Source organism: Anolis sagrei, chromosome 9 (assembly GCF_037176765.1).
Source record: "Anolis sagrei isolate rAnoSag1 chromosome 9, rAnoSag1.mat, whole genome shotgun sequence".
In the NCBI taxonomy this organism is placed as follows: Eukaryota; Metazoa; Chordata; class Lepidosauria; order Squamata; family Dactyloidae; genus Anolis; species Anolis sagrei.
In genome coordinates this window covers 494836-521784 of record NC_090029.1, presented here as the reverse complement: position 1 = coordinate 521784, position 26949 = coordinate 494836, and the positions used below count along the sequence as shown (strand labels likewise).

The 26949-nt window shown below is 48.5% G+C and overlaps 1 protein-coding gene across 1 annotated transcript; it reads right to left on the bottom strand.

Annotated features, from left to right (window-relative positions):
• Positions 1-1679: 1679 nt before the first annotated feature.
• On the bottom strand, positions 1680-26949 carry LOC137097616 (E3 ubiquitin-protein ligase TRIM33-like). Its single transcript, XM_067471460.1, has 10 exons — positions 26881-26949; positions 26118-26599; positions 23741-24312; positions 21890-22138; positions 20457-20548; positions 17871-18561; positions 15475-15698; positions 5788-5998; positions 5068-5202; positions 1680-2998 (listed from the first exon to the last, which is right to left on the bottom strand). Exons 1-10 carry the CDS (start codon positions 26947-26949, stop codon positions 2517-2519), a joined length of 3207 nt encoding a protein of 1068 aa, XP_067327561.1. The 3' UTR covers positions 1680-2516.

Genomic DNA, 26949 nt, shown 5'->3' with positions numbered 1-26949 from the left:
TCACACTCCAGCCCAAAACCTCGAACCAGCTGAGCAAGTGGTCGCATAGAGATGTTAAACATCAGAGGGGAGAGAATGGCCCCCTGAGGAGGGACCCCACAAGAGAGAGGGGGGGGGACCTCTCAGAGACCAGGCCTCCCCTCTCCACTCGCTGTCCACGGTTGTGAAGGAAGGAGGGGAGCCAGTTCAAAGCTCTCCCCCTGACTCACTCCAGCAACAGCAAGGCGGTGAGTCAAGAGATGGTGGTCGACTGTGTCCAATGCTGCCGTGAGATCCAAGAACACAAGAAGCGCTGACCTGCCCTGGTCAAGCTGGCATCAAAGGTGATCCACGATGGAGACCAGCACAGTCTCTGTCCCATGCCCCGCACGGAAGCCGGACTGGAAGGGATCTCGTTCGGCTGTGTCGTCTAAGAACTGCTGCAACTGCTGCCCTCTCCATCACCTTGCCCAGGAACGAGAGGTTCCAAACTGGGCGGTAACTGGAGGGAACCAAACAATCTAAATCTGGGGAGAGACCATATTATTATCATTATTATTATTCTACTACACTGATACCCCGCCCTTCTCACCCTAATGGGGGGCTCAGGGCGGCTTACAGACCATGGCATCCAATGCCGCACTAAAAGGTAAAGGTTTTCTCCGTTCAGCAGGGGAACTCTCTGCCCTGGAGTGTGGTGGAGGCTCCTTCTTTGGAAGCTTTTAAACAGAGGCTGGATGGCCATCTGTCAGGGGTGATTTGAATGCAATATTCCTGTTTCTTGGCAGAATGGGGATGGGCTGGATGATGGCCCACCAGGTCTCTTCCAACTCTAGGATTCTAGGATTCTATAACTTCCTGACTGTGAGAGGCGTTCAGCAGTGGAACTCTCTGCCCTGGAGGGAGTGTGGTGGAGGCTCCTTCTTTGGAAGCTTTGAAACGGGCTGGATGGCCATCTGTCAGGGGTGATTGGAATGCAATATTCCTGCTTCTTGGCAGAATGGGGGTGGACTAGATGGCCCAGGAGGTCTCTTCCAACTCTAGGATTCTAGGATTCTATAACTTCCTGACTGTGAGAGGCGTTCAGCAGTGGAACTCTCTTCCCCGGAGGGAGTGTGGTGGAGGCTCCTTCTTTGGAAGCTTTGAAAGAGAGGCTGGCTGGTCATCTGTCAGGGGTGATTGGAATGCAATATTCCTGCTTCTTGGCAGGAATGCAATATTCCTTGCTTCTTGGATGATGGCCCAGGAGGTCTCTTCCAACTCTAGGATTCTAGGATTCTATGATTCTATGACATTACGTCAAGTCGTGTCTGACTCTGGGTGTTGGTGCTCACCTCCATTTCTAAGCCAAAGAGCCGGCGTTGTCCATAGACACCTCCATAGGCATGACTGCATGCAGTGCCCTTACTTTCCCTATTGATCTACTCACATTGGCATGTTTTCGAACTATTAGGTTGATAGAAGCTGGGGCTGACAGTGGGAGCTCATGCCACTCCCCAGATTCGAACCCGCAACCTTTCGGTCAACAAGCTCAGCAGCTCAGCGGTTTAACCCGCTGCACCCCCGGGGGCTCCTACAATGCCGCACTTCACATATCAAAATAGAGCCCTTGGTGGCGCAGTGGGTTAAACCCCTGTGCTGGCAGGACTGAAGACCGACAGGTTGCACGTTCGAATCCGGGGAGAGGCGGATGAGCTCCCTCTGTCAGCTCCAGCTCCTCATGCGGGGACATGAGAGAAGCCTCCCACAAGGATGATAAAACATCAAAACATCCAGGCGTCCCCTGGGCAACGTCCTTGCAGACGGCCAATTCTCTCACACTAGAAGCGACTTGCAGTTTCTCAGGTCGCTCCTGACACGACAAAAAACAAACAAACCCAAAAAAACATATCAAAATAAACATAATTTAATTCACTTTAAACAATTAGCATATCAATTTAAACATACAGTAATAAACAATTGAACAATTCCAAATATAAATACAATCAAACCTCTTAAAAGCCAACATTCAGTCCCAACCAAAGTGGGCTGAGGACATCTCAATTAAACCATTCAATATAAATACAATCAAACATCTGAAAAGTAAACATTGAATCCCAACCAAAGCGGGTTGATGGAATAAGCAGCAGGCCACAGGTGAGGTGGTGGAACCTCACCTGTTATTATTATTAGTGCTACACATCCCAGAATCCTCCTGCCGTTATGGTTGGTCCACCAAGTCAATATCATACACGACGTTCCATAGAGTCCATGCCAGATCAACGAGCGCATGAGGACAATCGCGAACTCCAAGGAATCGTGTGCCGAAGCCCTAGGTCCCTGATGGCGAACCTATGACATGCGTATCAGCATTGACACGCGTCGCCATTTTCTGTTTTTTAGGGTTTATAGATCTGTGGAATAACGTCCAGGGCGGGAGAATGATTGACAGATGATCCTAGTAGTGCTTGTTTGGGCTTGAAGTGTACAAAATACCAACCGTCAGTTGAACGTGCCACAGTCTCGACATACTTTTGGGCGAGGAACGTCTGTCTCCTTCAGGAGGAGTTGGAGGGACGACTAAATTGCAAGATGGAATAAGGCACCACGGCATTCTTTATCACCAAGGGATTGATTTCCCAAACGGCGCACAGTTTCTCTAGAATCTTGGCACCGCCGGAAGGTTCGGTACTACGAAACTGTCCATCCAAATACTTATGGTCTAAGTCCGTCAGTGTATCTCGATCCAAAATGGTGATTTTATCTTTAAGAAGCGGAAGGACGTCTAGGAAACCAGCGATGGAGGCTTCAAAGCGGTCCTCTTTTTTGAGGATCTTCAGATCTTTGGCCAAAACCAGAAGGCCCATAGACCAGATCTTGAACCCCACTAAAATGGGCCGATGAAGGGACTGGAGGTAGTCAAGGAAGGGGTCCAGCCCTATGTCGTAGAGTCCATTTTTCCCTTTGTCACGTGGCAGAATTGTGACCGAGAAGGTGCGTGTCTCTTCAGCTTTAGCAACCAGGTGAATGACATGTTGAGCTGCAAAAGAAAAGAGACAGAGTTCGCTCAGACTGAGGATCGAGGCAAGCACACGGCAAAGATTTTCTTTTACTTCAGAGTACAAGAAGATGTACTTCTTCTACTGAATTGGACATGGCTCTCAATAAATGTAAGAATGGCAAAATAGCTGGCCTGGATGATCTACGGATGGAACAAATCAAGAACTTTGGCCCAAAAGCAAGGCGCTGGCTGCTGGAGCTGATGAACAACTGCACTGCATCCTGTCAGATCCCCAAAATCTGGAGGAAAGCAAGAGTCATCGCCATCTTGAAGCCAGGCAAAGACCGTAATGACCCAAAAAGCTACAGATCAATCTCCCTGTTGTGCCACCTCTACAAAGTCCTGGAGAGACTTATTTTGCATAGAATTACGATAAAAATAGACCCCTATCTGATCCCACCGCAAGCTGGCTTCAGGAAAGGCACAAGCTGCACATCGCAAGTGCTGAACCTGATTCAGCCCATAGAAGATGGCTTTGAAAGGCAGCAGATCACAGGAGCTGTCTTCATAGACCTGTCAGCTGCCTATGATACTGTGAACCACCACCGCCTCCTCCTTCTGAGGAAAATGTATAATCTCACAAAGAACGACCACCTCACCCGCCTCATAGGAAACCTGCTACAAAACAGGAGCTTCTTTGTTGAGTTCCAGGGCCAGAGAAGCAGGTGGCGGAAACAGAAGAACGGCCTGCCTCAGGGGAGCGTGCTTGCTCCATCCATGTTCAACATCTACACAAATGAGCAGCCACTGCCAGAAGGGACAGAGAGCTTCATCTATGCTGATGATCGTGCCATCACTGCTCAAGCAGGGAGCTTTGAGGTGGTTGAACAGACGCTCTCTGAAGCTCTAGGTGCTCTTACTGCCTATTACAGGGAAAACCAGCTGATCCCTCATCCATCTAAAACACAGACATGTGCCTTTCATCTCAAGAACAGACAAGCATCCCGAGCTCTGAGATTATTACCTGGGAAGGAATCCCACGGGAGCATTGCAGCGTACCCAAATACCTGGGAGGAGTCACTCTGGACCATGCTCTGACCTATAAGAAGCACTGCCTGAACATCAAGCAAAAAGTGGGCACTAGAAACAATATCATACAAAAGCTGACTGGCACAACCTGGGGATCGCAACCAGACACAGTGAAGACATCTGCCCTTGCACTATGCTACTCTGCTGCTGAGTACGCATGCCCGGTGTGGAACACATCTCACCACGCTAAAACAGTGACATGTGGCATTATCACGGGGTGTCTGCGCCCTACACCACGGGAGAAATGACACTGCTTGCACCACCTGACATCCGCCGGGAAGTGGCAGCCAATAGTGAAAGGACCAAGGCAGAGACATCTCCAGCTCATCCCCTGTTTGGGTATCAGCCAGCACGTCAACGACTTAAATCAAGAAATAGTTTTCTAAGACCTACAGAGACACTCGCTGGAACACCTCAGCAAGCGAGAGTCCAAAAGTGGCAGGCTCAGACCCAGAACCTGATACCCAATGAGAGACTCCCTCCTGGGCACACAGAAGACGGGGCGACTTGGAAGGCGCTGAACAGACTGCGCTCTGGCCCCATGAGATGCAGAGCCAACCTCGAGAAATGGGGCCACAAAAGTGGAGTCCACGACATGCGAGTGCGGAGAAGAGCCAACCACAGACCACCTGCTGCAATGCAGCCTGAGCCCTGCCACATGATGCACAAGGGAGGACCTCCTTGCAGCAACACCAGAGGCACTCCACGGGGCCAGATATTGGTTAAAGGACATTTAATCCACTACTAAACTTGCAAATTTTGTGTTTTGTCTGTTTGTTTGTTTTGTTCTGTTGGAAATGTAATAGAATTGACTGGTTGCCCTGACACGACAAAAATAAATAAATAAATAAATAAATAAATAAGAGTACAAGAAGAGGCCTGCTGGGTCAAACCAAGAGACGGCCCTGAGGCCATTCTGTAGCCCACGAGTAGCCATTTGCTGTATAATCTGGTCGTGGTAGGTGGTCCTTTCCAACCCTAAGGTGGAAAGAACCAACTACGTTCTGTCTGCCACTTACAGAGCAACTTCAGGTCAAAGAACACCACCGTCTCTTGTTGTACATGAATCTCCTGGGTGCGGTTGAATGTGGTGTGAGAAGCCTCTCCTGGTGACCTGGCGTTCTTCTCCTGATGTCCTGGAGCAGGTTGGTCTTCTAGGAAGAAGATAAACAAGTGCCGTCAATCCAAAAATATGGATGGTTGGGACATTCCAGAAAGTGAGGAGCTTTCCCAAGCTCTGCCATGAACCCCAAGCTCAATCCTTCACCCTCAAACTGAACTTCTTGTGGACGGGGTGAAGAGGATTCCAGGAATCACAATCAGAAAAGACAAGCTTCGTGACAAACTAAATAGAAATCTGAAGGTGGGAGAGATGATCAAAGGTTTAGAGACCAAGGCCTAGACCATGGCCATATAGCCCGAAAAAACCTGCAACAGCCCAATAATAATAATAATAATAATAATAATAATAATAATAATAATAACAGCCTCCAAGGAAGGAGCCCCCACTGTCAGCCTCCACCAGCACCAGTGGAATGCAGAGGAGTCTCCTCCTCTGGGATTTTCAAGCAGAGGCAGGATGGCCATCTGCTAGGGGGCTTGGATTGGTGTTCCTGAACGGCAGAGGGTTGGACTGGGCGGTCCTTGGGGCCTCTTTCAACTCTATGTTTCTTGGGCAAGCAACATTCATGCAGGCCATTGCAAGTTGGGAGCATGCCTAGGATGTCCTCGTTCCTCACCTGCCAAGGCCGATGGGACGCCAGCTGCAGATGAGGTGGATGGTCCATCATCAGGGACAATGTCTGGATCGGCATCTTCACACGCAGGTGCAACACCGTGATCTGAACCCCTGGGCCTGCCCGGTTCTAGCAAGGAAAGAGGAGCACAGAGATGCTTGAGTGACACTTCAGCAGAAGGGTGAGGAGGAGGAGTCGTGGGTGGGGCAGGGAACTAGATCTCTCTCACCATGACCATTCCACCTTGTTTCCTCATCCGAGGAAGAAGAGTCAGGTGGAGGTGGATGTCCAGTGACCACCTTTTTAGCCGGACCTTTGCCCCTTGTGCCTCCCTTCTCCTTCCATGATGCCGTTCTCCCAACGAGAGAAGCAACCATCAAACCAAATACTAATAAAGTACCGTATATACTCAAAGATAACCCGAGGTTGTCAGATCATTTTTGGGGCTGAAAAATCCTCCATTGGCTTATCATGGGGTCAAGCTGGGCAGTGTCGCTTGCAATATATGATATATTGGAATCTATGTTTATTTTGAAATTGATCCTTAGCGGCTGCCTTTGTCCCACCCTTGGCTTATACTCACGTTTCCCCAGTTTTTTGGTGGTAAAATTAGGTGCCTCGAGTTATATTTGGGTCAGTCAGATTATTCAGTCCTGAATTGATTGACTAGGTTGCATCCATGCAGAAGTTAATGGCTCTAGAACAGTGGTTCCTAACCTTGCGAATGCGGTGACCCCTTAATGCCGTTCCCTATGTTGTGGTGACCCCCAACCATAATACTGTTTTCGTTGCTACTTGATACCTGTCATTTTAGTACAGTTATAAATCGCAATGTAAATATCCGATATGCAGTATGGATTTTCATTCACTGGACTAAATTGAGCCCAAATACCCAATATGCCCAAATGTGAATGCTAGTGGGGTTGGGGGAGGATTGGTTTTGTAATTTGGGAGTCGTCGTTCCTGGGATTTATAGTTCACCTATAATCAAGGAGCATTCTGAACTCCACCAGCGATGGATTTGAACCGAACTTGGCACACAAAACTCCCATGACCAACAGAAAACACAGGAAGGGTTTGGTGGGCATTGACCTTGATTTTGGGAGTTGTAGTTCACTTATATCCAGAGGAGTGTTGTAGATTCATGCAGTGATGTATCTGGACCAAACTTGGCATAAATACTCAATATGTCCAAATGTGAACACTGGTGGAGTCTGGAGAAAATAGACCTTGACATTTGGGAGTTGTAGTTGTTGGGGTTTATAGTTCACCTACAATCAAAGAGCATTCTGAACCCCACCAATGATAGAATTGGACCTAACTTTCCACACAGAACCCAGATGACCAAGAGAAAATACTGTGTTTTCGGATGGTCTTTGGTGACCCCTTGAACACCCTCTCACGACCCCCCCAGGGGTCCCGACCCCCAGGTTGAGAAACACTGCTCTAGAAGTCAAAGACAGGGATTGGCAACTGATTTCTTTTGCACCTTTTCAAGATAAGCTAACACTGGTTTAGCAGCTTTCTCGTTCCAAACATACTCTTCTTTTCCCTTAGCAATAATATAACCAAGATAAACATATTAGTATTTCAATGGGAAGTGTGGGCCTGCTTTTGGTTGATGAGATAGGATGGTTGTTGTTGTTGTGTGCTTTCAACACCAGCCCATCCCTCTCCAATGCCAGAGATACAGCTTAATGGCGTAACATTAGAAAATGTGGACCATTTCCGCTGCCTTGGCAGCCACCTCTCCACCAAAGTCAACATCGACATGGGACCATGAGTTCTACGAACAGACAGATGGGAGTAGCGATGGGGAGCCCCCTCGGCTTGGTCATAGCTCATTTCTACATGGAACATTTTGAAAAACAAGCCCTGGAAACAACCTCCAAAAAGCCCACGATATGGTTCAGAGATATGGATGACACCTTCACCATTTGGAGCCATGGAGGAGAAGAACTCAACAGGTTCCTGGATCATCTTAACAGCATGCACCCAAACATATGGTTCAGAGATGTGGATGACACCTTCACCATTTGGAGCCATGGAGAAGGAGAACTCAACAGGTTCCTGGACCATCTCAACAGCATCCACCCAAACATATGGTTCAGAGATGTGGATGACACCTTCACCCTTTGGAGCCATGGAGGAGAAGAACTCAACAGGTTCCTGGACCATCTCAACAGCATCCACCCAAACATATGGTTCAGAGATGTGGATGACACCTTCACCCTTTGGAGCCATGGAGGAGAAGAACTCAACAGGTTCCTGGACCATCTCAACAGCATCCACCCAAACATATGGTTCAGAGATGTGGATGACACCTTCACCATTTGGAGCCATGGAGGAGAAGAACTCAACAGGTTCCTGGACCATCTCAACAGCATCCACCCAAACATATGGTTCAGAGATGTGGATGACACCTTCACCATTTTGAGCCATGGAGAAGAAGAACTCAACAGGTTCCTGGACCATCTCAACAGCATCCACCCAAACATATGGTTCAGAGATGTGGATGACACCTTCACCATTTGGAGCCATGGAGAAGAAGAACTCAACAGGTTCCTGGACCATCTCAACAGCATCCACCCAAACATGTGGTTCGGAGATGTGGATGACAGCTTCACCATTTGGACCCATGGAGAAGAAGAACTCAACAGGTTCCTGGACCATCTCAACAGCATCCACCCAAACATATGGTTCAGAGATGTGGATGACACCTTCACCCTTTGGAGCCATGGAGAAAAAGAACTCAACAGGTTCCTGGACCATCTCAACAGCATCCACCCAAACATATGGCTCAGAGATGTGGGTGACACCTTCACCATTTGGAGCCATGGAGAAGAAGAACTCAACAGGTTCCTGGACCATCTCAACAGCATCCACCCCAACATATGGTTCAGAGATGTGGATGACACCTTCACCATTTGGAGCCATGGAGAAGAAGAACTCAACAGGTTCCTGGACCATCTCAACAGCATCCACCCAAACATATGGTTCATAGATGTGGATGACACCTTCACCCTTTGGAGCCATGGAGGAGAAGAACTCAACAGGTTCCTGGACCATCTCAACAGCATCCACCCAAACATATGGTTCAGAGATGTGGATGACACCTTCACCCTTTGGAGCCATGGAGAAAAAGAACTCAACAGGTTCCTGGACCATCTCAACAGCATCCACCCAAACATATGGCTCAGAGATGTGGGTGACACCTTCACCATTTGGAGCCATGGAGAAGAAGAACTCAACAGGTTCCTGGACCATCTCAACAGCATCCACCCCAACATATGGTTCAGAGATGTGGATGACACCTTCACCATTTGGAGCCATGGAGAAGAAGAACTCAACAGGTTCCTGGACCATCTCAACAGCATCCACCCAAACATATGGTTCATAGATGTGGATGACACCTTCACCCTTTGGAGCCATGGAGGAGAAGAACTCAACAGGTTCCTGGACCATCTCAACAGCATCCACCCAAACATATGGTTCAGAGATGTGGATGACACCTTCACCCTTTGGAGCCATGGAGGAGAAGAACTCAACAGGTTCCTGGACCACCACGGAAAAAGAGAATGAAGGAAGACGGCCTTTTCTAGATGTCCTAGTCATCCACAAACCAGACCAACAATTGGGTCACACTGTTTACAGGAAACCCACACACACATACAGATATCTACATCAAAACTCCAACCATCACCCAAGTCAACAAAGAAGGCCCATGAAAGCCTTGGCAGACCGTGCCAAAAGAATCTGGGAAGTCCACCTCCTCCAAGATGAAGGGAACCCCCTCAACTGGGCTCTCCAGGCCAAGGGAGACTCCACCTCAGGCATCAGAAGAGCTGCAAGACCACTGAGAAGAAGCCACGAGAGTCAAGACAAAGATCCACCCATGGGGAAAGTGTTCTTGCCAGACATCAAAGGAACCACTGACCTCAGAGGGAAGCGGATGAGGAAACACAACATACAAACTATCTCCAGGCCCACCAAGAAAATCCAACCAAGGCTCTGTTCAGCAAAGGACAAGAGGGATCCTCTCACCTCTGCAGGAGTCTACTGTGTACCGTGCAGCTGTGGACAAGAAGTCTCCAGAGAGACCACCAAATGCAGCGCCCAAAATCAAGGAACATGGAAGGCACTGCGGACTCCTTCAACCAGAGAAGTCAGCCATAGCAGAGCACCTGTGGAACCAACCTGGACACAGCCTATTATTTGAGAACACAGAAATGCTGGACCACGCTCACAACCACCATGTCAGGCTACACAGAGAAGCCATTGAAATCCACAAGAAGCAGGTGGACAACCTCAACAGAAAGGAGGAAACCATGAAAAGGAACAAAACCTGGCTACCAGGATTAAAAAACTCAAAAATTGCAACAGCACAACAACAGAGACGAAACAAACAAGGACATCTAATCACCTCTCAACAAAAGTTTGCTCCAGGCACTGCCAGGCCATTATATGATAATCAAGGTGGTCAGCTGAAACCTTCACACCTAGCTCCAGCAGACAAGAATCCTTTGTCCCACCCTGATCATTCCACAGATATATAAACCCATTTTCCTAGTTCCAACAGACCTCACACCTCTGAGGATGCTTGCCATAGATGCAGGCGAAACGTCAGGAGAGAATGCCTCTAGAACATGGCCATACAGCCCGAAAAAAATCTACAACAACCCAACTATGGGGAAACTATGAAGTTAGGACATTATGATGCGACACTTTGTAGGCTTTTAATCTGCATTACTGTTTTAATTATTTGTTTTATAATTTTATATGGTATGTTTATGGTTAGGTGCACGATGTGGCATTTAGTTTTCGCTGTAGAATCATAGAATCATAGATTCCAAGAGTTGGGAGAGACCTCGTGGGCCATCCTCCAGTCCAACCCCATTCTGCCAAGAAGCAGGAACATTGCATTCAAATCACCCCTGACAGATGGCCATCCATCCTCTGCTTAAAAGCTTCCAAAGAAGGAGCCTCCACCACACTCGGGGCAGAGAGTTCCACTGCTGAACAGCTCTCATTATGAGTAGTTTGTAAGCTGCCCTGAGTCCGGGTGAGAAGGGCAGAGTATAAATATAGTAAATAATAAGAGTAAATTGACCCGGCCTTCACTCAGGGTCAACCTAAGTCTGAAACAACTTGAAAGCAAACAACAACAACAACAACAACAGTCCTATCTCATCAGCAAAAAGCAGGCCCAGACTTCCCACTGAAATACGAATAAGTTTATATTTGTTAAATTTGTTCTTCATTTTAGTTATTGTATTATTATTATTATTATTATTATTATTAATAATAATAATAATAATAAAAAAACTTTATTTATACCCCGCTACCATCTCCCCAAGGCACTCGGTGCGGCTTACATGAGGCCAATAATAATAATAATAATAATAATAATAATAATAATAATAATAATAATAATCTTTATTTACACCCACTACCATCTCCCCAAGGGACTCAGTGTGGCTTACATGAGGCCGAGCCCACAATACAATAAACAATAACAACAATAAACAATGTTTATTTAAGTGTTTTTTGCACTATAAATAAGATATGTGCAGTGTGCAGAGGAATTCATTCATATATTTTTTTCAAATTATAATCAGTTTGAGAGACTGGCCCTCTGTTTGAAAGGTTTGGGGACCCCTGGTCGAGGCCGTCCTTATGGACACCCCCCCCCCTCAATTCCATGATCCTGCCACCATATGCGTCCCTGATTCATTCCTTTACACACCGACACACACACACACAATTTTTCACAAGAGTCAGATAGTGAATAGACAGCCCACTTTATTGATCAATAGATGAGAACATGCAAGGAATCAAATGGGGAGAAATATCATTGAAGATCAGTACGTATCTGATTGGTGAGCCCGAACAAATCAGTCCCAATGTATGCGGATGGAGAGGAAAGCAGGGATCCCAACAGAAAAGGAAGCTGCCAAGGGTTGGTCATGTGAAAGAAGCCGAGAGTCAAGTGAAGGAGCAAATAAGGGAGGAAAGGGAGGTGTTGTGCCTCTGCTTGGAGTCCGTCTGCGCAATCGTTTTGCAGCAGCTCAGGTTTGATCTATTGTTTCATCTGCTTCTTTGCAGAGTCTACATTTGGGATCTGTTGTCGACTTTTCAATTATGTTATCTCCCCAAAGGGACTCAGGGCGGATCTAGAGGGATCCCTCATGCCCAACGACTTTGTATTTGTGGGTGCCGGCGGAACGTCGGATAAACGAAAATGTCAGATAATATGGTGTCAAGATCCAGGCGGACCAACGAGGCAAAACAGCAGCTTAAGGGTTAACAGAAGGTGTTTAATGGCAAATTAACAAGTCAAAAGGCTCTTATCAGCAGAGCTTGTAAACAAAAGAGTCTGCGGCTGGCAGGAATGTAAACAAGGCAGCAACCCAGGCAGTCTGGGCAGGAAAAAGGAAAGCAGGCAAACAGTTCGTAGTAAGAACAGAATACAGGCATTGTCGAAGGCTTTCATGGCTGGAATCACTAGGTTCTTGTGGGTTTTTTCGGGCTATATGGCCATGTTCTAGAGGCATTTCTCCTGGCGTTTCGCCTGCATCTATGGCAAGCATCCTCAGAGGTGTGAGGTGAGGATGCTTGCCATGGATGCAGGCGAAACATCAGGAGAAATGCCTCTAGAACATGGCTCTATAGCCCGAAAAAACCCACAAGAACCTAGAATACAGGCAGTCCAAAAATCACAAGGCAATAAGCAGTATGAGGAGCGGTCCGACGTCAGCACAGGAGACAGGCAGAAGCGTAGAATAGTCAAGACGGTCCAAGGGTCAGGGCAGGAGATGAGACTCACGGTTCCAAGCCAGGCAAAGTCGTCAGCACGATCACGGAAACACGGTTCTGGATGCAAGGACTCAAGGCAAGAGTTAACAGCAGGATACACAGGTACACGACACTTTGAACTCTGCAACATGATGGACCTAAGGCTACTCCTTAAATCCCATCAGAATCACTAGATTCGCCTCCAGGTGCATCTAGTTCCACAGGTGAACTGTGTTCTCTCCATTGTTGCCAGTCTGCACTCCAGGCTGCATCCTGAGAAGCAGTATCCGAAACCCATGGGTCTGTGAACCCTTGGAACTTATCGCTGGAGGTTGGAGCATTAATCACATTCTGAACCTCCTGGACCCTGGTCCAGTCCAGCTCTTCATCATCACTTTCAGACCCGTCGCTATCTGCTATCTCTTTAAGACGCTTGGAAATGGATTCCTCATCACTGTCTGAACTGCGTGCTACTCGCTTTACACCACGGTAATCCTCCACCTCCATCTCCTCACGAGTAAACCCCTGAAACTCTTCCTCATCACTAGATTCTAGGAACAAGTCCCTAATGCGCTTCAGCTGCTGTTGAGCGGCTTCCTCTTCCAAGCCTCGTTTCCTCCTACTAGCACTAGTAGATACATGAGGCACACGCTGAGTTACAACATATGGAGTCTCCTACTGTTACGGATCCGACACATTTTCGTTTATCCAACGTTCTGCCGGCACGTCTATGTCAGATAAGCGAGACTCTACAGTACCACCTTTAAAAGTACAATAAGCAATGTATTGTCGAAAGCTTTCATGGCCAGAATCACCGGGTTGTTGTAGGTTTTTCGGGCTGTCTGGCCATGAAGCATTCTCTTCTGACGTTTCGTCTGCATCTATGGCAAGAATCCTCGCAACCTCTGAGGATGCTTGCCATAGATGCAGGCGAAACGTCAGGAGAGAATGCTTCTAGAACAGTGTTTCTCAACCTGGGGGTTGGGACCCCTAAGGGGGGGGGGGGTCGCAAGGGAGTGTTGGAGGGGTTGGCAAAGACCATCAGAAAACAGTATTTTCTGTTTATTGTCGAAGGCTTTCATGGCCAGAATCACTGGGTTGTTGTCGGTTTTTTCGGGCTATATGGCCATGGTCCAGAGGCATTCTCTCCTGATGTTTCGCCTGCATCTATGGCAAGCATCCTCAGAGGTAGTGAGGATGCTAGCCATAGATGGAGGCAAAACATCAGGAGAGAATGCCTCTGGACCATGGCCATATAGCCTGAAAAAACCGACAACAACCCAGTATTTTCTGTTGGTCATGGGAGTTCTGTGTGAGAGGTTTGGACTAATTCTATCGTTGTTGGGGTTCAGAATGCACTTTGATTGTAGGTGAACTATAAATCCCAACAACTACAACTCCCAAATGTCAAGGTCTATTTTCCACAAACTCCACCAGTGTTTACATTTGGGCATATTGAATATTGATGCCAAGTTAGGTCCAGATCCATCATTGTTTGAGTCCACAGTGCTCTCTGGATGTAGGTGAACTACAACTCCCAAACTCAAGGTCAATGCCCACCAAAAACGTCCAGTATTTTCTGTTGGTCATGGGAGTTCTGTGTGCCAAGTTTGGTTCAATTCCATCATTGGTGGAGTTCGGAATGCTCTTTGATTGTAGGTGAACTATAAATCCCAGCAATGACAACTCCCAAAGGACAAAAGCAACCCCTCCAACCCCAGTAGTAGTCAAATTTGGGCGTATCGGGTATTTGTGCCAAGGGCGTTCCAGAGATAGGGGGCCACCACCGAGAAGGCCCTCTCTCGTCCCCACCAACCGTGCTTGTGGCGGAGGTGGAACCGAGAGGGGGGCCTCCCCGGAAGATCTTAGAGTTCGTGCTGGTTCATAGAAGGAGATGCGATCGCAGAAATAGGCGGGGCCCAACCGTTTAGGGCTTTATGGGTCATGACCTGCACCTTGAATTTGGCTCGGCAACTTATTAGCAGCCAGTAAAGCTGTATTAAAAGGGGCCTATTATGCTCCCTATAGTTTGCTCCAGTAAGGGATTGTGGCGCAGCTGCATTAAGATCACTCTGACCAAAAGGTCATGAGTTTGAAGCCAGCCCAGGTTGGAGTGGGTTTCCAACCAATTGTGTGTAGCCTGTTGTCGACCTTTGCAACCCGAAAGACAGTTGCATCTGTCAAGTAGGAAAATTAGGTACTACTTTAAAAAGTGTGGGGAGGCTAAATTAACTGATTTATGAGGCCATAAAGAAGACTCCAGCAGAGCATTCCAGTGGGGAAGCATGCGGGGAATGCGGAAGTGCGGGGAAGCATGCGGGGAATGCGGAAGTTCCGGGAAGCATGCGGGGAATGCGGAAGTGCTTCATCAGCGTCGCAGATGGACGATGAAAGCGACAGCTCCCCTGGCGGCCAGAAAAAGTTAAATATAGCCTCTGTGTATGTCTGTATATGTTTGTATGTCAAAAATTGGCATTGAATGTTTGCCATATATGTGCACATTGTAATGCGCCTTGAGTCCCCTGCGGGGTGAGGAGAAGGGTGGAATAGAAAAGATGCAAATAAAAGCTGTAAATAAGGAGCCTGGCTGCCGCCCGTTGTACCAGTTGGAGCTTTTGGGCTGTCTTCAAGGGCAGCCCCACATAGAGGACATTGCAGTAGTCCAGTCTGGATGTAACCAAGGCGTGGACCACGCTGGCCAATTCAGACTTCATGAGGTATAGTTGCAGTGGGCTGCCGCCCATTGTACCAGTTGGAGCTTCTGGGCCGTCTTCAAGGGCAGCCCCACATAGAGGACATTGCAGTAGTCCAGTCTGGATGCAACCAAGGCGTGGACCACCCTGGCCAATTCAGACTTCATGAGGTATAGTTGCAGTGGGCTGCCGCCCATTGTACCAGTTGGAGCTTCTGGGCTGTCTTCAAGGGCAGCCCCACATAGAGGACATTGCAGTAGTCCAGTCTGGATGTAACCAAGGCGTGGACCACGCTGGCCAATTCAGACTTCATGAGGTGTAGTTGCAGTGGGCGCACAAGTTTGAGTAGTGCAAAGGTCCTCCTAGTCACCGCCGACACCTGAGCATCAACAGCGTTGAGTCCAGGAGGACTCCCAAGCCACAGACCTGCGCCCTCAAGGGGAGTGGGACCCCGTCGAGCACAAGTTGCCACCCAATATCCTGGTCGGCCCCGGGACTGACCAGGAGGACCTCTGTCTTGTCTGGATTAAGCTTCAACCTGTTAGCCCTCATCCAGTCCATCACAGCCGTCAGACACTGGTTCAAGGTTTGGGAGGTTTGGTGGAAATGAGTAGTAGAGTTGGGTGTCATCTGCATACAGATGGCACCCAACTCCAATTCTCCAGATAACCTCACCCAGCAGTTTCATGTAGATATTGAAAATCATGATGGATAGAATGGAATCTTGTGGGACCCCACAGGTCAAAGGCCACGGCTCCGAGCAGGTATCTCCCAGCTTCACCAACTGGGAGCGACCCTCCAGGAAGGATCAGAGCCACGACAAAGCCGTGTCACCAAGACCCATCCTGGAGAGTTGTCCCAGAAGGACACCATAGTCGATGGTATTGAACGCCGCTGAGATATCCAGGAGAACCAACAAGGACACACTCCCCCTGTCCAGCTCTCTTCGGAAGTCATCCACCAAGGTGACCAAAGCCACCTCAGTACCATGGCCAGGTCTAAAACCAGACTGCGATAGATCTACATCAGTGGTTCTCAACCTGGGGTCCACAGATGTTTTTGGCCTTCAACTCCCAGAAATCCTAACAGCTGGGATTTCTGAGCTTGTTGTTGTTGTTCATTCGTTCAGTCGTCTCCGACTCTTCGTGACCTCATGGACCAGCCCACGCCAGAGCTCCCTGTCGGCCGTTACCACCCCCAGCTCCCTCAAGGTCAGTCCAGTCACTTCAAGGATGCCATCCATCCATCTTGTCCTTGGCCGGCCCCTCTTCCTTTTGCCTTCCACTTTCCCCAGCATCATTCCCTTCTCCAGGCTTGGCTGTCTCCTCATGATGTGGCCAAAGGACTTCAACTTTGTCTCTCGTCTCCTTCCCTCCAGTGAGCAGTCGGGCTTTATTTCCTGGAGGATGGACTGGTTGGATCTTCTCGCAGTCCAAGGCACTCTCAGAACTTTCCTCCAACACCACAGCTCAAAAGCATCGATCTTCCTTCGCTCAGCCTTCCCGAAGGTCCAGCTCTCACATCCGTAGGTGACTACAGGGAATACCATGGCTTTGACTAGGCGGATCTTTGTTGCCAGTCTGATGTCTCTACTCTTTACTATTTTATCGAGATTGGACATTGCTCTCCTCCCAAGAAGGAAGCGTCTTCTGATTTCCTGGCCACAGTCTGCATCTGCACTCATCTTTGCACCTAGAAATACAAAGTCTGTCACAGCCTCCACGGTTTCTCCCTCTATTTCCCAGTTGTCAATCATTCTTGTTGCCATAATCTTGGTTTTTTTGACGTTTAGCTGCAACCCGGCTTTTGCGCTTTCTTCTTTCACCTTGATTAGGAGGCTCCTCAGCTCCTCCTCGCTTTCGGCCATCAGGGTGGTGTCATCTGCATATCTGAGGTTGTTAATGTTTCTTCCAGCCATTTTCACCCCAGCTTTGCATTCATCCAGCCCCGCACATCCTCGCATGATGTGTTCTGCATACAAGTTAAAAAGGTTGGGTGAGAGGATGCAGCCTTGCCGGACGCCTTTCCCAATCTTGAACCAGTCTGTTGTTCCGTGGTCAGTTCTGACTGTGGCTCCTTGGTCCTTGTACAGATTCCTCAGGAGAGAGACAAGGTGGCTTGGGATGCCCATCCCACTAAGAACTTGCCACAATTTATGATGATCCACACAGTCAAAGGCTTTAGAATAGTCAATGAAGCAGAAGTAGATGTTTTTCTGAAACTCCCTGCCTTTCTCCATTCTCCTGCATCCGGATGTTGGCAATCTGGTCTCTCGTTCCTCTGCCTTTTCTAAACCCAGCTTGAACATCTGGCAACTCTCGCTCCATGTCTTGCTGGAGTCTTCCTTGCAGGATCTTGAGCATTACCTTACTGGCATGAGCTATGTAGGCCAAAAACATCTGGGGACCCCAGGTTGAGAAGCACTGATCTAGATAGTCGGTGTTGTCCAAGAATCCCTGGAGTTGGGAGGCAACCACCCGCTCTAGAACCTTGGCTGGTAGTTATGTAGGACCGAGGAGTCTAGGGACGCCTTTTTGAGTCGCGGTCTCACAATCGCACTTTCCAGCCCTGCCTCCTAGGCCCTGCCTCCCCTCCTACCTCTGCGCCGCCTTCTGCCCCCACGAGCCCCACGCCCAGGCCACTGTCTCCCACGTGCTAGAGCTCCACGATCCGCCCAGGGAGGGGGTGTGCCAGCTTGGTCCGGGAATCCCTGGACCGAGGGGGAAAGCCGGGTTCTCTCGTCATGTCCCAACGCCATCACATCTTTTTCTGGGCTCACGACATTCGACATCACTTGCTTGAAGATCTTTTCTTTCTTTTCTATGCTGGTTCTCACGTTTCGCACCTTCTCGATCAAGGTGTCCAGTTGTTTCCGGAAATTCTGGAGAGTCTTTTGGGAATCATCCTGGCTCGTCGGGTGTTCCAGCTCCATTAAAATGGGAGAACTACCCTGGGACTGGAAGCTTTGGGAATGCAAGGCCAAGGCGGAACCACCGTGCTCCTGAACATCCTCAAGATCCTCAGCGTGAGATCCCTGAGCCGAGAGTGGTGGCTCCCTGGACGGGTTTCCCGCAGCGTGGACCTCCTCCGGGTGGAAGTCCAGTTGCGCTGAAGATGGCCTGGACGGATTGCATTCCGCACGGGAGGAAATGGCAGGGGAAGGCAACCTTCCTAGAGTGATATGGAAGTGCCTCTTCTTTATAGGCAAATTCAGGACTGCAGAAGGACGTCCCGGTTGCCACGACCCTGTGGGAGAAGGCAGGAGAGGTGAGGAGCCACGTTCCGTTCCCTGCCAGGAAAAGAGAGACATGTCTCCATCCACAGAGGACAATGGTCCCCCCTTATCCACAGTTCCACACTTTCCCTTTCCATTGCAGTTAATTTTCTAAAATGATCAAGGGTCTGGAGAACAAGCCCTATGAGGAGCGGCTTAAGGAGCTGGGCATGTTTAGCCTGAAGAAGAGAAGGCTGAGAGGAGATATGATGAGGGCCATGGATAAATATGTGAGAGGAAGCCATAGGGAGGAGGGAGCAAGCTTCCTTTCTGCTTCCCTGGAGACTAGGACGCAAAGGAACAAGGGCTTCAAACTACAAGAGAGGAGATTCCACCTGAACATGAGGAAGAACTTCCTGACTGTGAGAGCCGTTCAGCAGTGGAACTCTCTGCCCCGGAGGGAGTGTGGTGGAGGCTCCTTCTATGGAGGCTTTGAAACAGAGGCTGGATGGCCATCTGTCAGGGGTGATTTGAATGCAATATTCCTGCTTCTTGGCAGAATGGGGTTGGACTGGATGGCCCATGGGGGCTCTTCCAACTCTTTGATTCTATGATTCTATGATTCTTTAGACCAGGCATCGTTTGGAATCTGTCCCAAGTCTCCTGGATATTCCTGTTTCATGTGGCCTCGTCTCTAAGGATTCATGGCTCTTCAAGTGGATTAGCAGTGGCTATTATTATTATTATTATTATTATTATTATTATTGTATTGTCGAAGGCTTTCATGGCTGGAATCATTCAGTTCTTGTGGGTTTTTTCGGGCTATAGGGCCATGTTCTAGAAGCATTTCTCCTGACGTTTCGCCTGCATCTATGGCAAGCTTCCTCAGAGGTAGTGAGGTCTGCTGGAGCTGGGAAAAAAGGGGTTTATATATCTGTGGAAAGACCAGGGTGAGACAAAAGGCTTTTGTCAGTTGGGATAGGTGTGGATCTTTTCAACTGACCACCTTGATTAGCATACAATGGGCTGACTGTGCCTGGAGCAAACTCTTCTTGAAAGGTAATTAGATGTCCCTGCCTGTTTCCACTCTGCTGTTTTGCTGTTGCAATTTTAGAATTTTTTAATACTGGCAGCCAGATTTTGTTCATTTTCATGGTTTCTTCCTTTCTGTTGAAATTGTCCACATGTTTGTGGATTTCTAGATGTCCGAGTCATCCGTAAACCAGATCAACAATTGGGTCACACCGTTTACAGAAAGGAAGAAACCATGAAAATGAACAAAATCTGGCTGCCAGTATTAAAAAATTCTAAAATTGCAACAGCAAAACAGCAGAGAGGAAACAGGCAGGGACATCTAATTACCTTTCAAGAAGAGTTTGCTCCAGGCACAGTCAGCCCATTGTATGCTAAGCAAGGTGGTCAGCTGTAAGATCCACACCTATCCCAACTGACAAAAGCCTTTTGTCTCACCCTGGTCACTCCACAGATATATAAACCCCCTTTTTTCCCAGCTCCAGCAGACCTCACTACCTCTGAGGAAGCTTGCCATAGATGCAGGCGAAACGTCAGGAGAAATGCTTCTAGAACATGGCCCTATAGCCCGAAAAAACCCACAAGAACTGAGTGGATTATTATTATTATTTATTAACTTTATTTGTACCCTGCTAGCATTTCCCGAAGGACTTGATGTGGCTTACAAAGGCCGAGTCCTCAATAAAACAATAGCATAACAAATACACAACTCAAAGCAAATCAAAACAATTAAAGCAATCTTAATTTCGACTAAAGTGCTACTGGGACAGGTGGTTGGAGTTTTCCTATTCTGGAAAGGCACATCGGAACAGCCAGGTCTTCAAGTTCTTTCTAAAGACTGCCAATGTAGGGGCTTGTCTGATGTTTTTGGGGAGGGTGTTCCAAAGTCAGGGGGCTACCACAGAAAAGGCCCTGTCCCGCATCTCCACCAGACGCGCCTGCGACGCAGGTGGAATCGCGAGCAGGGCCTCTCCGGATGAACGAAGAGAACGTGTGCGTTCATAGACGGTGATGCGGTCACACAGGTAGGCTGGTCCCAAACCATTCAGGGCTTTGTAGGTGAGCACCTGCACCTTGAATTGGGCTCGGAGAATAAACGGCAGCCAGTGGAGCTCCTTGAACAGAGGGGTTGACCTCTCTCTGTAAGGAGCCCCAGTTAACATTCTGGCCGCTGCCCGTTGGACCAGTTGGAAATTCCGAGCCGTTTTCAAGGGCAGCCCCACATAGAGCGCATTACAGTAGTCCAATCTAGAGGTGACCAAGGCATGGACCACCCTGGCCAGATCAGCCTTTGCGAGGTACGGTCGCAGTTGGTGCACGAGTCTCAGTTGTGCAAAGGCCCTCCCGGCCACCACCGACGCCTGAGCCTCAAGCGTAAGTGATGAGCCCAAGAGGACTCCCAAACTGCGGACCTGTGACTTCAGGGGGAGTGTGACCCCATCCACCACAGGTTGCCACCCTATACCCCGGTCAGGTTTACAATCGACCAGGAGGACCTCTGTCTTGTCGGGATTGATCTTCAGCTTGTTCCTCCTCATCCAGATAGACACAGCGGCCAGGCACTCATCCAGCACCCGAGAGGCCTCCTTGGAATTGGGTGGAAAAGAGTCGTAGAGTTGTGTGTCATCTGCGTAGAGATGGCACCCAACTCCAAAACTCCGGATGACCTCTCCCAGCGGTTTCATGTAGATGTTAAAAAGCATGGGAGACAAAATAGAGCCTTGCGGGACCCCACAGGTCAAAGGCCAGGGGTCCGAGCAGGCATCTCCCAGCTTCACCATCTGGGATCGGCCCTCCAGGAAGGACCGGAGCGACGACAGAACCGTGCCCCCAAGGCCCATCCCAGAGAGTCGATCCAGAAGGAGACCATGATCGATGGTATCGAAAGTCACTGAGATGTCCAAGAGAACCAACAAGGTCACACTCCCCCCATCCAGCTCCCTATGGATGTCATCCACCAAGGCGACCAAGGCTGTCTCGGTGCCGTGACCAGGCCTGAAACCACACTGTGACTGATCTAGGTAGTTGATGTCATCCAAAAAGCCCTGGAGCTGGGAGGCGACCACCCGCTCCAGCACCTTGCCCAAAAAAGGGAGGTTGGAGAGTTGATGTTGCCCAGGGGCACTCTTGAGGCACTCTTGGGGGAAAACAGACCTTGACATATGTGAGTTGTAGTTACTGGGATGTATAGTTTACCTACAATCCAAGAGCATTCTGAACTCCACCAATGATGGAATTGAACCAAATATGGCACACAGAACTCCCACGACGAACAGAAAACATATATCAGTGATTGGTTCAGTGGGGGGGGCACCATTGAAAATTACCTACGGCTGCCTCTGAATGCACCTTGCAGGAAGTAAACACTGACCTGCATGAGAGGATGCTGAAGATGGACTCTCTCCCCGCTGGTCACTGGTGACCCCTTCTCCGGGGCCAGGGGGCTTCTCTGTCGCCAAGTGACTCCCTTCAGAGCGAGGATGGGTCCGTCCTTCTTCCTGCGAATGACTGCTGGCAGGGCTGAGTGGCTCTGCCATCCCTTCACGCCTGGCCACTTTTAGTGGACTCCCTTCTTCTCCAATGTGCTTCCTCTTTGCTGATACCTTTCCTGAGTGGACATCTTAAAAGAATAACATTATCACAATCAATAAGCATCAACACCTCATCTCGTCTCATAGTTAAAATCAAGATCCAGTCTCATCCTCCAATTGTTCCATATTCCTATATTAGTTACACTGCCTATTCAAACAACCAGGTCTTCACTTTCCTCCAAAATGCCAACAGGGAAGAGGCCGATCTAATATCTGTAGGAAGGGCGTTCCACAGCCGAGGGGCCACCACTGAGAAGGCCCTGTCTCTCGTCCCCGCCAACCGTATTTGTGATGCACATGGGACCGAGAGCAGGGCCTCCCCGGATGATCTTAACGTCTTAGCTGGTTCATAGGAGGAGATGCATTCGGACAGGTAAGTTGGGCCAGAACCATTGAGGGCTTTATAGGCTAAGGCCAGCACTTTGAATTGTGCCCGGTAGCAAACTGGCGGCCAGTGGAGCTGGCGCAACAGAGGAGTTGTATGCTCCCTGAGTGCCACTCCTGTTAGTATCCTGGCTGCCAAACGCTGGACCAGTAGAAGCTTCCGGATAGTCTTCAAAGGCAGCCCCACGTAGAGAGCGTTGCAGTAGTCTATACAGGATGTAACCAGAGCATGGACTACCGTGGCCAAGTCAGACTTCCCAAGGCACGGGCGCAGCTGGCTGCCACCCAATGGACCATTTGAAACTTCCGGACAATTTTCAAGGACAGCCCCACGTAGAGAGCGTTGCAGTAGTCTATACGGGATGTAACCAGAGTGTGGACTACCATGGCCAAGTCAGACTTCCCAAGGCACGGGCGCAGCTGGTTCCCACCCAATGTACCATTTGAAGCTTTCGGACAGTCTTCAAGGGCAGCCCCATGTAGAGAGCGTTGCAGTAGTCTATACGGGATGTAACCAGAGTGTGGACTACCATGGCCAAGTCAGATTTCCCAAGGCACGGGCACAGCTGGCTGCCACCCAATGTACCATTTGAAGCTTCCAAACAGTCTTCAAGGGCAGCCCCATGTAGAGAGCGTTGCAGTAGTCTATACGGGATGTAACCAGAGTGTGGACTACCGTGGCCAAATCAGATTTCCCAAGGCACGGGCACAGCTGGCTGCCACCCAATGTACCATTTGAAGCTTCCGAACAGTCTTCAAGGGCAGCCCCATGTAGAGAGCGTTGCAGTAGTCTATATAGAATGTAACCAGTGCGTGGACTACTGTGGCCAAGTCAGACTTCCCAAGGCACGGGCACAGCTGGCTGCCACCCAATGGACCATTTGAAGCTTCCGGACAGTCTTCAAGGGCATCCCCACGCAGAGAGCGTTGCAGTAGTCTATACGGTATGTAACCAGAGCATGGACTACCGTGGCCAAGTCAGACTTCCCAAGCGCACAAGTTATATTCGGGTCGGCTTATACTCAAGTATATACAGTAAATAAAACTGACTTATGCGTTTGTCCCATTGGTGATTTAGTGTGACCGGCCATGGTTCTTCAAGATCTCCAGATCTTTGAGTATTTCCCCTTGTGTTGGAACCTGGACCCTCTCGTCTACAAAGCTGCCACAGAGTCACAACTGCCCCCTCGTTCTCCTTTTCAACCCCAGACACAAACCCCACCCACAACTGTCACGAGAGGCCTTACCTATGGTGCGGGTCACCTCGTCGCACCAAGCCCGGCACTGATTTCTTATCTCAACGAAGTTCTCCACATGGACCTGAGGGTCTACGACTGGTGGCTGCATCTCTTTGCAGTCCTTCAGGAAGCCTTCGATGGTCGGATGCATGTCCATGAAGTACTGGTTATAGAAGCAGAACTCCAAGGCGTTGATCATCGCTTCGCAGGAGCTGACCTTCTCCAAGGCGTTGTTTGTCTCCTGCAACATCCCCTTCTCGTCCTGGACTTCTTGTTCATACTGCTTCTCGATATCCGCGAGGAACTCTTCCTCCTTCTTCCGCAGCTTCTTCACCATCTTCTCCACCCGGTCCCTGATTTCAGCCTTGGCCGTTTCGCAACTGCTCTTCTTCTTCTTGATCATTTCCACGAGGATGGCTTTTGTGTCATCGTAGCTCTTTTTCTTCTTCGCAGTCGACTCCTTGAGTTCTTTCCGCTTCTCCTGGATTTCTTCATCGTCACAATGCTTCTCGGAATGTTTGCGGTTCGTCTTCGACATGCAGTCCTTGCACAAGAACTGCGGGCATTCGTCGCAGGTGAGTCTGTGAATTAAATACGGAGGACATTTGTGGTTGATGGGAATCGCAACCCTTATCCCACAGGTATCCCAACCACAGCCCCCCCCCCCCCACATTCTCTAGGGTTTGGGGCACAGCACCCCTGCCAAGTGGGGAAAAGGCACATCAAGGAAGGCTCTTTTTGTAAACACCTCTGGAAAAATCCCTAAGAGGACCCAAGGCAGTGGTTCTCAACCTTCCCGAGAGAGGTGTGTGTGTATATTTGTATAGATGTGGTTATGTGCATGCGTTGTAATCTTATTTTTTCCGTTTTTAAGCCACTCACGACGACGTCCACCTTTTTATATATATAGATAAATGCTCTGTGCATAATGAGTACCTTAAAAGCAAAAGAACCAATGAATGAAATCACACCAAATTTGGCAACAAAATGTCTCACAACACAAGGAGTGACCATCACTCAAGAAATTAGGATTTTGTCATTTGGGAGTTGTAGTTGCTGGGATTTATAGTTCACCTATAATCAAAGAGCGTTCTGAACCCCACCAACGATGGAATTGAACCAAACTTGGCACCCAGAACTGCCATGACCAACAGAAAATACTGGAAGGGTTTGGTGGGCAGTGTCCTTTGGTTTTGGAGTTGTAGTTCACCTACATCCAGAGATCACTGTGGACTCAATCTGGACCAAACTTGGTTTGGATCTGGTTTGGATTTGGACCAAACTCTATACGAATACTCAATATGCCCAAATATGAACACAGATGGAGTTTGGGGAAAATAGATCTTGACATTTGGGAGTTGTAGTTGCTGGGATTTATAGTTAACCTATAATCAAAGAGCGTTCTGAACTCCACCAACTATGGAATTGAACCAAACTTGGCACACAGTTCTCCCGTGACCAACAGAAAAGACTGGAAGGGTTTGGTGGGCAGTGTCCTTTGGTTTTGGAGTTGTAGTTCACCTACATCCAGAGATCACTGTGGACTCAAACAATGATGGATCTGGACCAAACTCTACACAAATACTCAATATACCCAAATGTGAATACTGGTGGAGTTTGGGGAAAGTAGATCTTGACATTTGGGAGTTGTAGTTGCTGGGATTTATAGTTAACCTATAATCAAAGAGCGTTCTGAACTCCACCAACGATGGAATTGAACCAAACTTGGCACACAGTTCTCCCATGACCAACAGAAAAGACTGGAAGGGTTTGGTGGGCAGTGTCCTTTGGTTTTGGAGTTGTAGTTCACCTACATCCAGAGGTCGCTGTGGACTCAAACAATGATGGATCTGGACCAAACTCTACACGAATACTCAATATACCCAAATGTGAACACTGGTGGAGTTTAGGGAAGATAGAATCTTGACATTTGGGAGTTGTAATTGATAGGATTTATAGTTCACCTACACTCAAAGAGCATTCTGAACCCCACCAATGTTAGAATTGGCCCAAACCCCCCACACAGAACACCCATGTGGGCCACAGCAACGCGTGGCAGGGGACGGCTAGTATTACAATATAATGGTATAGTACAATATAGTAATATATAATTCTGATACTGTACTATGGTAATAATATAATATAGTGTAATACAATATAATACTACTACTAATAATAATGTATTATAACTATATATTTTATATGACATGTAATATTACTAAGAATATTACAATATAAGGGTATAGTACAATATAGTAATCTATCCTACTGAGATTGTACTATGCTAATAATATAATATATGGTGTGTATGTATATATCTTGTATGTATCACCCTTCGGGGTGAGAAGGGCGGCCTAGAAATGTCGTAAATAAACAAACTGCTGACCTTGCAATGTTTTTTTTGTGTTCTCCTTTGGGGCAAGAGGTCATCCGCTTCTGGTTCTCCAAGAGAAATTCCTTGCGTGTTTTGCTCCCAATGTCCTCCAATTTCCAGGTTTTATGGTTTTTGCATTTAACAAACTTTGGGCAGCTTTCATAACATGCTTGGCAGAGGAACTCATTGCACGCGGGGCACCACAACTCACTTTGGGTGCCGCAGGGGTCGTCGGTGCCGCGCTTGGTGCCGCTGCAGGGCCACTCCTTTCTCTCGCGGATCTCCTCTCGTTTCTTCAAGTCAGCCTGGAGCGTTGAGAAGAGGAAATTGTCCGGCAGGTCTTTGTATGGAGGGTGTGGGGACTTGCAGAGAGCGCAGGGGGTCTCCTGGAGGCATTGGGTGCAGAGATTGTGAAGGCAAGGCAGGAGTTTGGGGTTCGAAACCTCCGACGAGCAGCCCCCACACCGAAGAAACTGGAATTCTTCGTCCTTTTCCTATGGGGAACGGGAAAGGACAAGAGAAAGAGAACCGGATGACCAATGTGCATGTTGTAACCCAGAGCAGGAAACGAGACCATAAGATAACAATCCACCACACTTGACTGTGGGAAAAAAAAATCCCTTTTTATTGATGAAAAATAGTTACAAAATAGAGGAAAATGCAAAGTCAAAAAGCCAGAGTAAAATTCAGCAGTCAAGAATATCCATGAATTAGATCAAAAACCAAAAGCAACACTGTAAAAACCTGGAACCTGTTAGCAATCCACTAACCGTACTTGGAGCACTAGAAGCCGCTTGGGATTTAGGCCACGGGAAACAGGGAAATCTGCATCTATGGCAAGCAT

What these genes read in the sequence shown, in the direction of transcription:
- LOC137097616 (XM_067471460.1), bottom strand. Translation starts at nt 26,949, where the DNA reads ATGCTTGCCATAGATGCAGATTTCCCTGTTTCCCGTGGCCTAAATCCC. An exon ending in AGCGGCTTCTAGTGCTCCAA is followed by an intron (nt 26,600 to 26,880) that starts GTACGGTTAGTG and finishes CGTTCCCCATAG; the next exon opens with GAAAAGGACGAAGAATTCCA. An exon ending in CTTTGACCTGAAGTTGCTCT is followed by an intron (nt 2,999 to 5,067) that starts GTAAGTGGCAGA and finishes TTTCTTTTGCAG; the next exon opens with CTCAACATGTCATTCACCTG.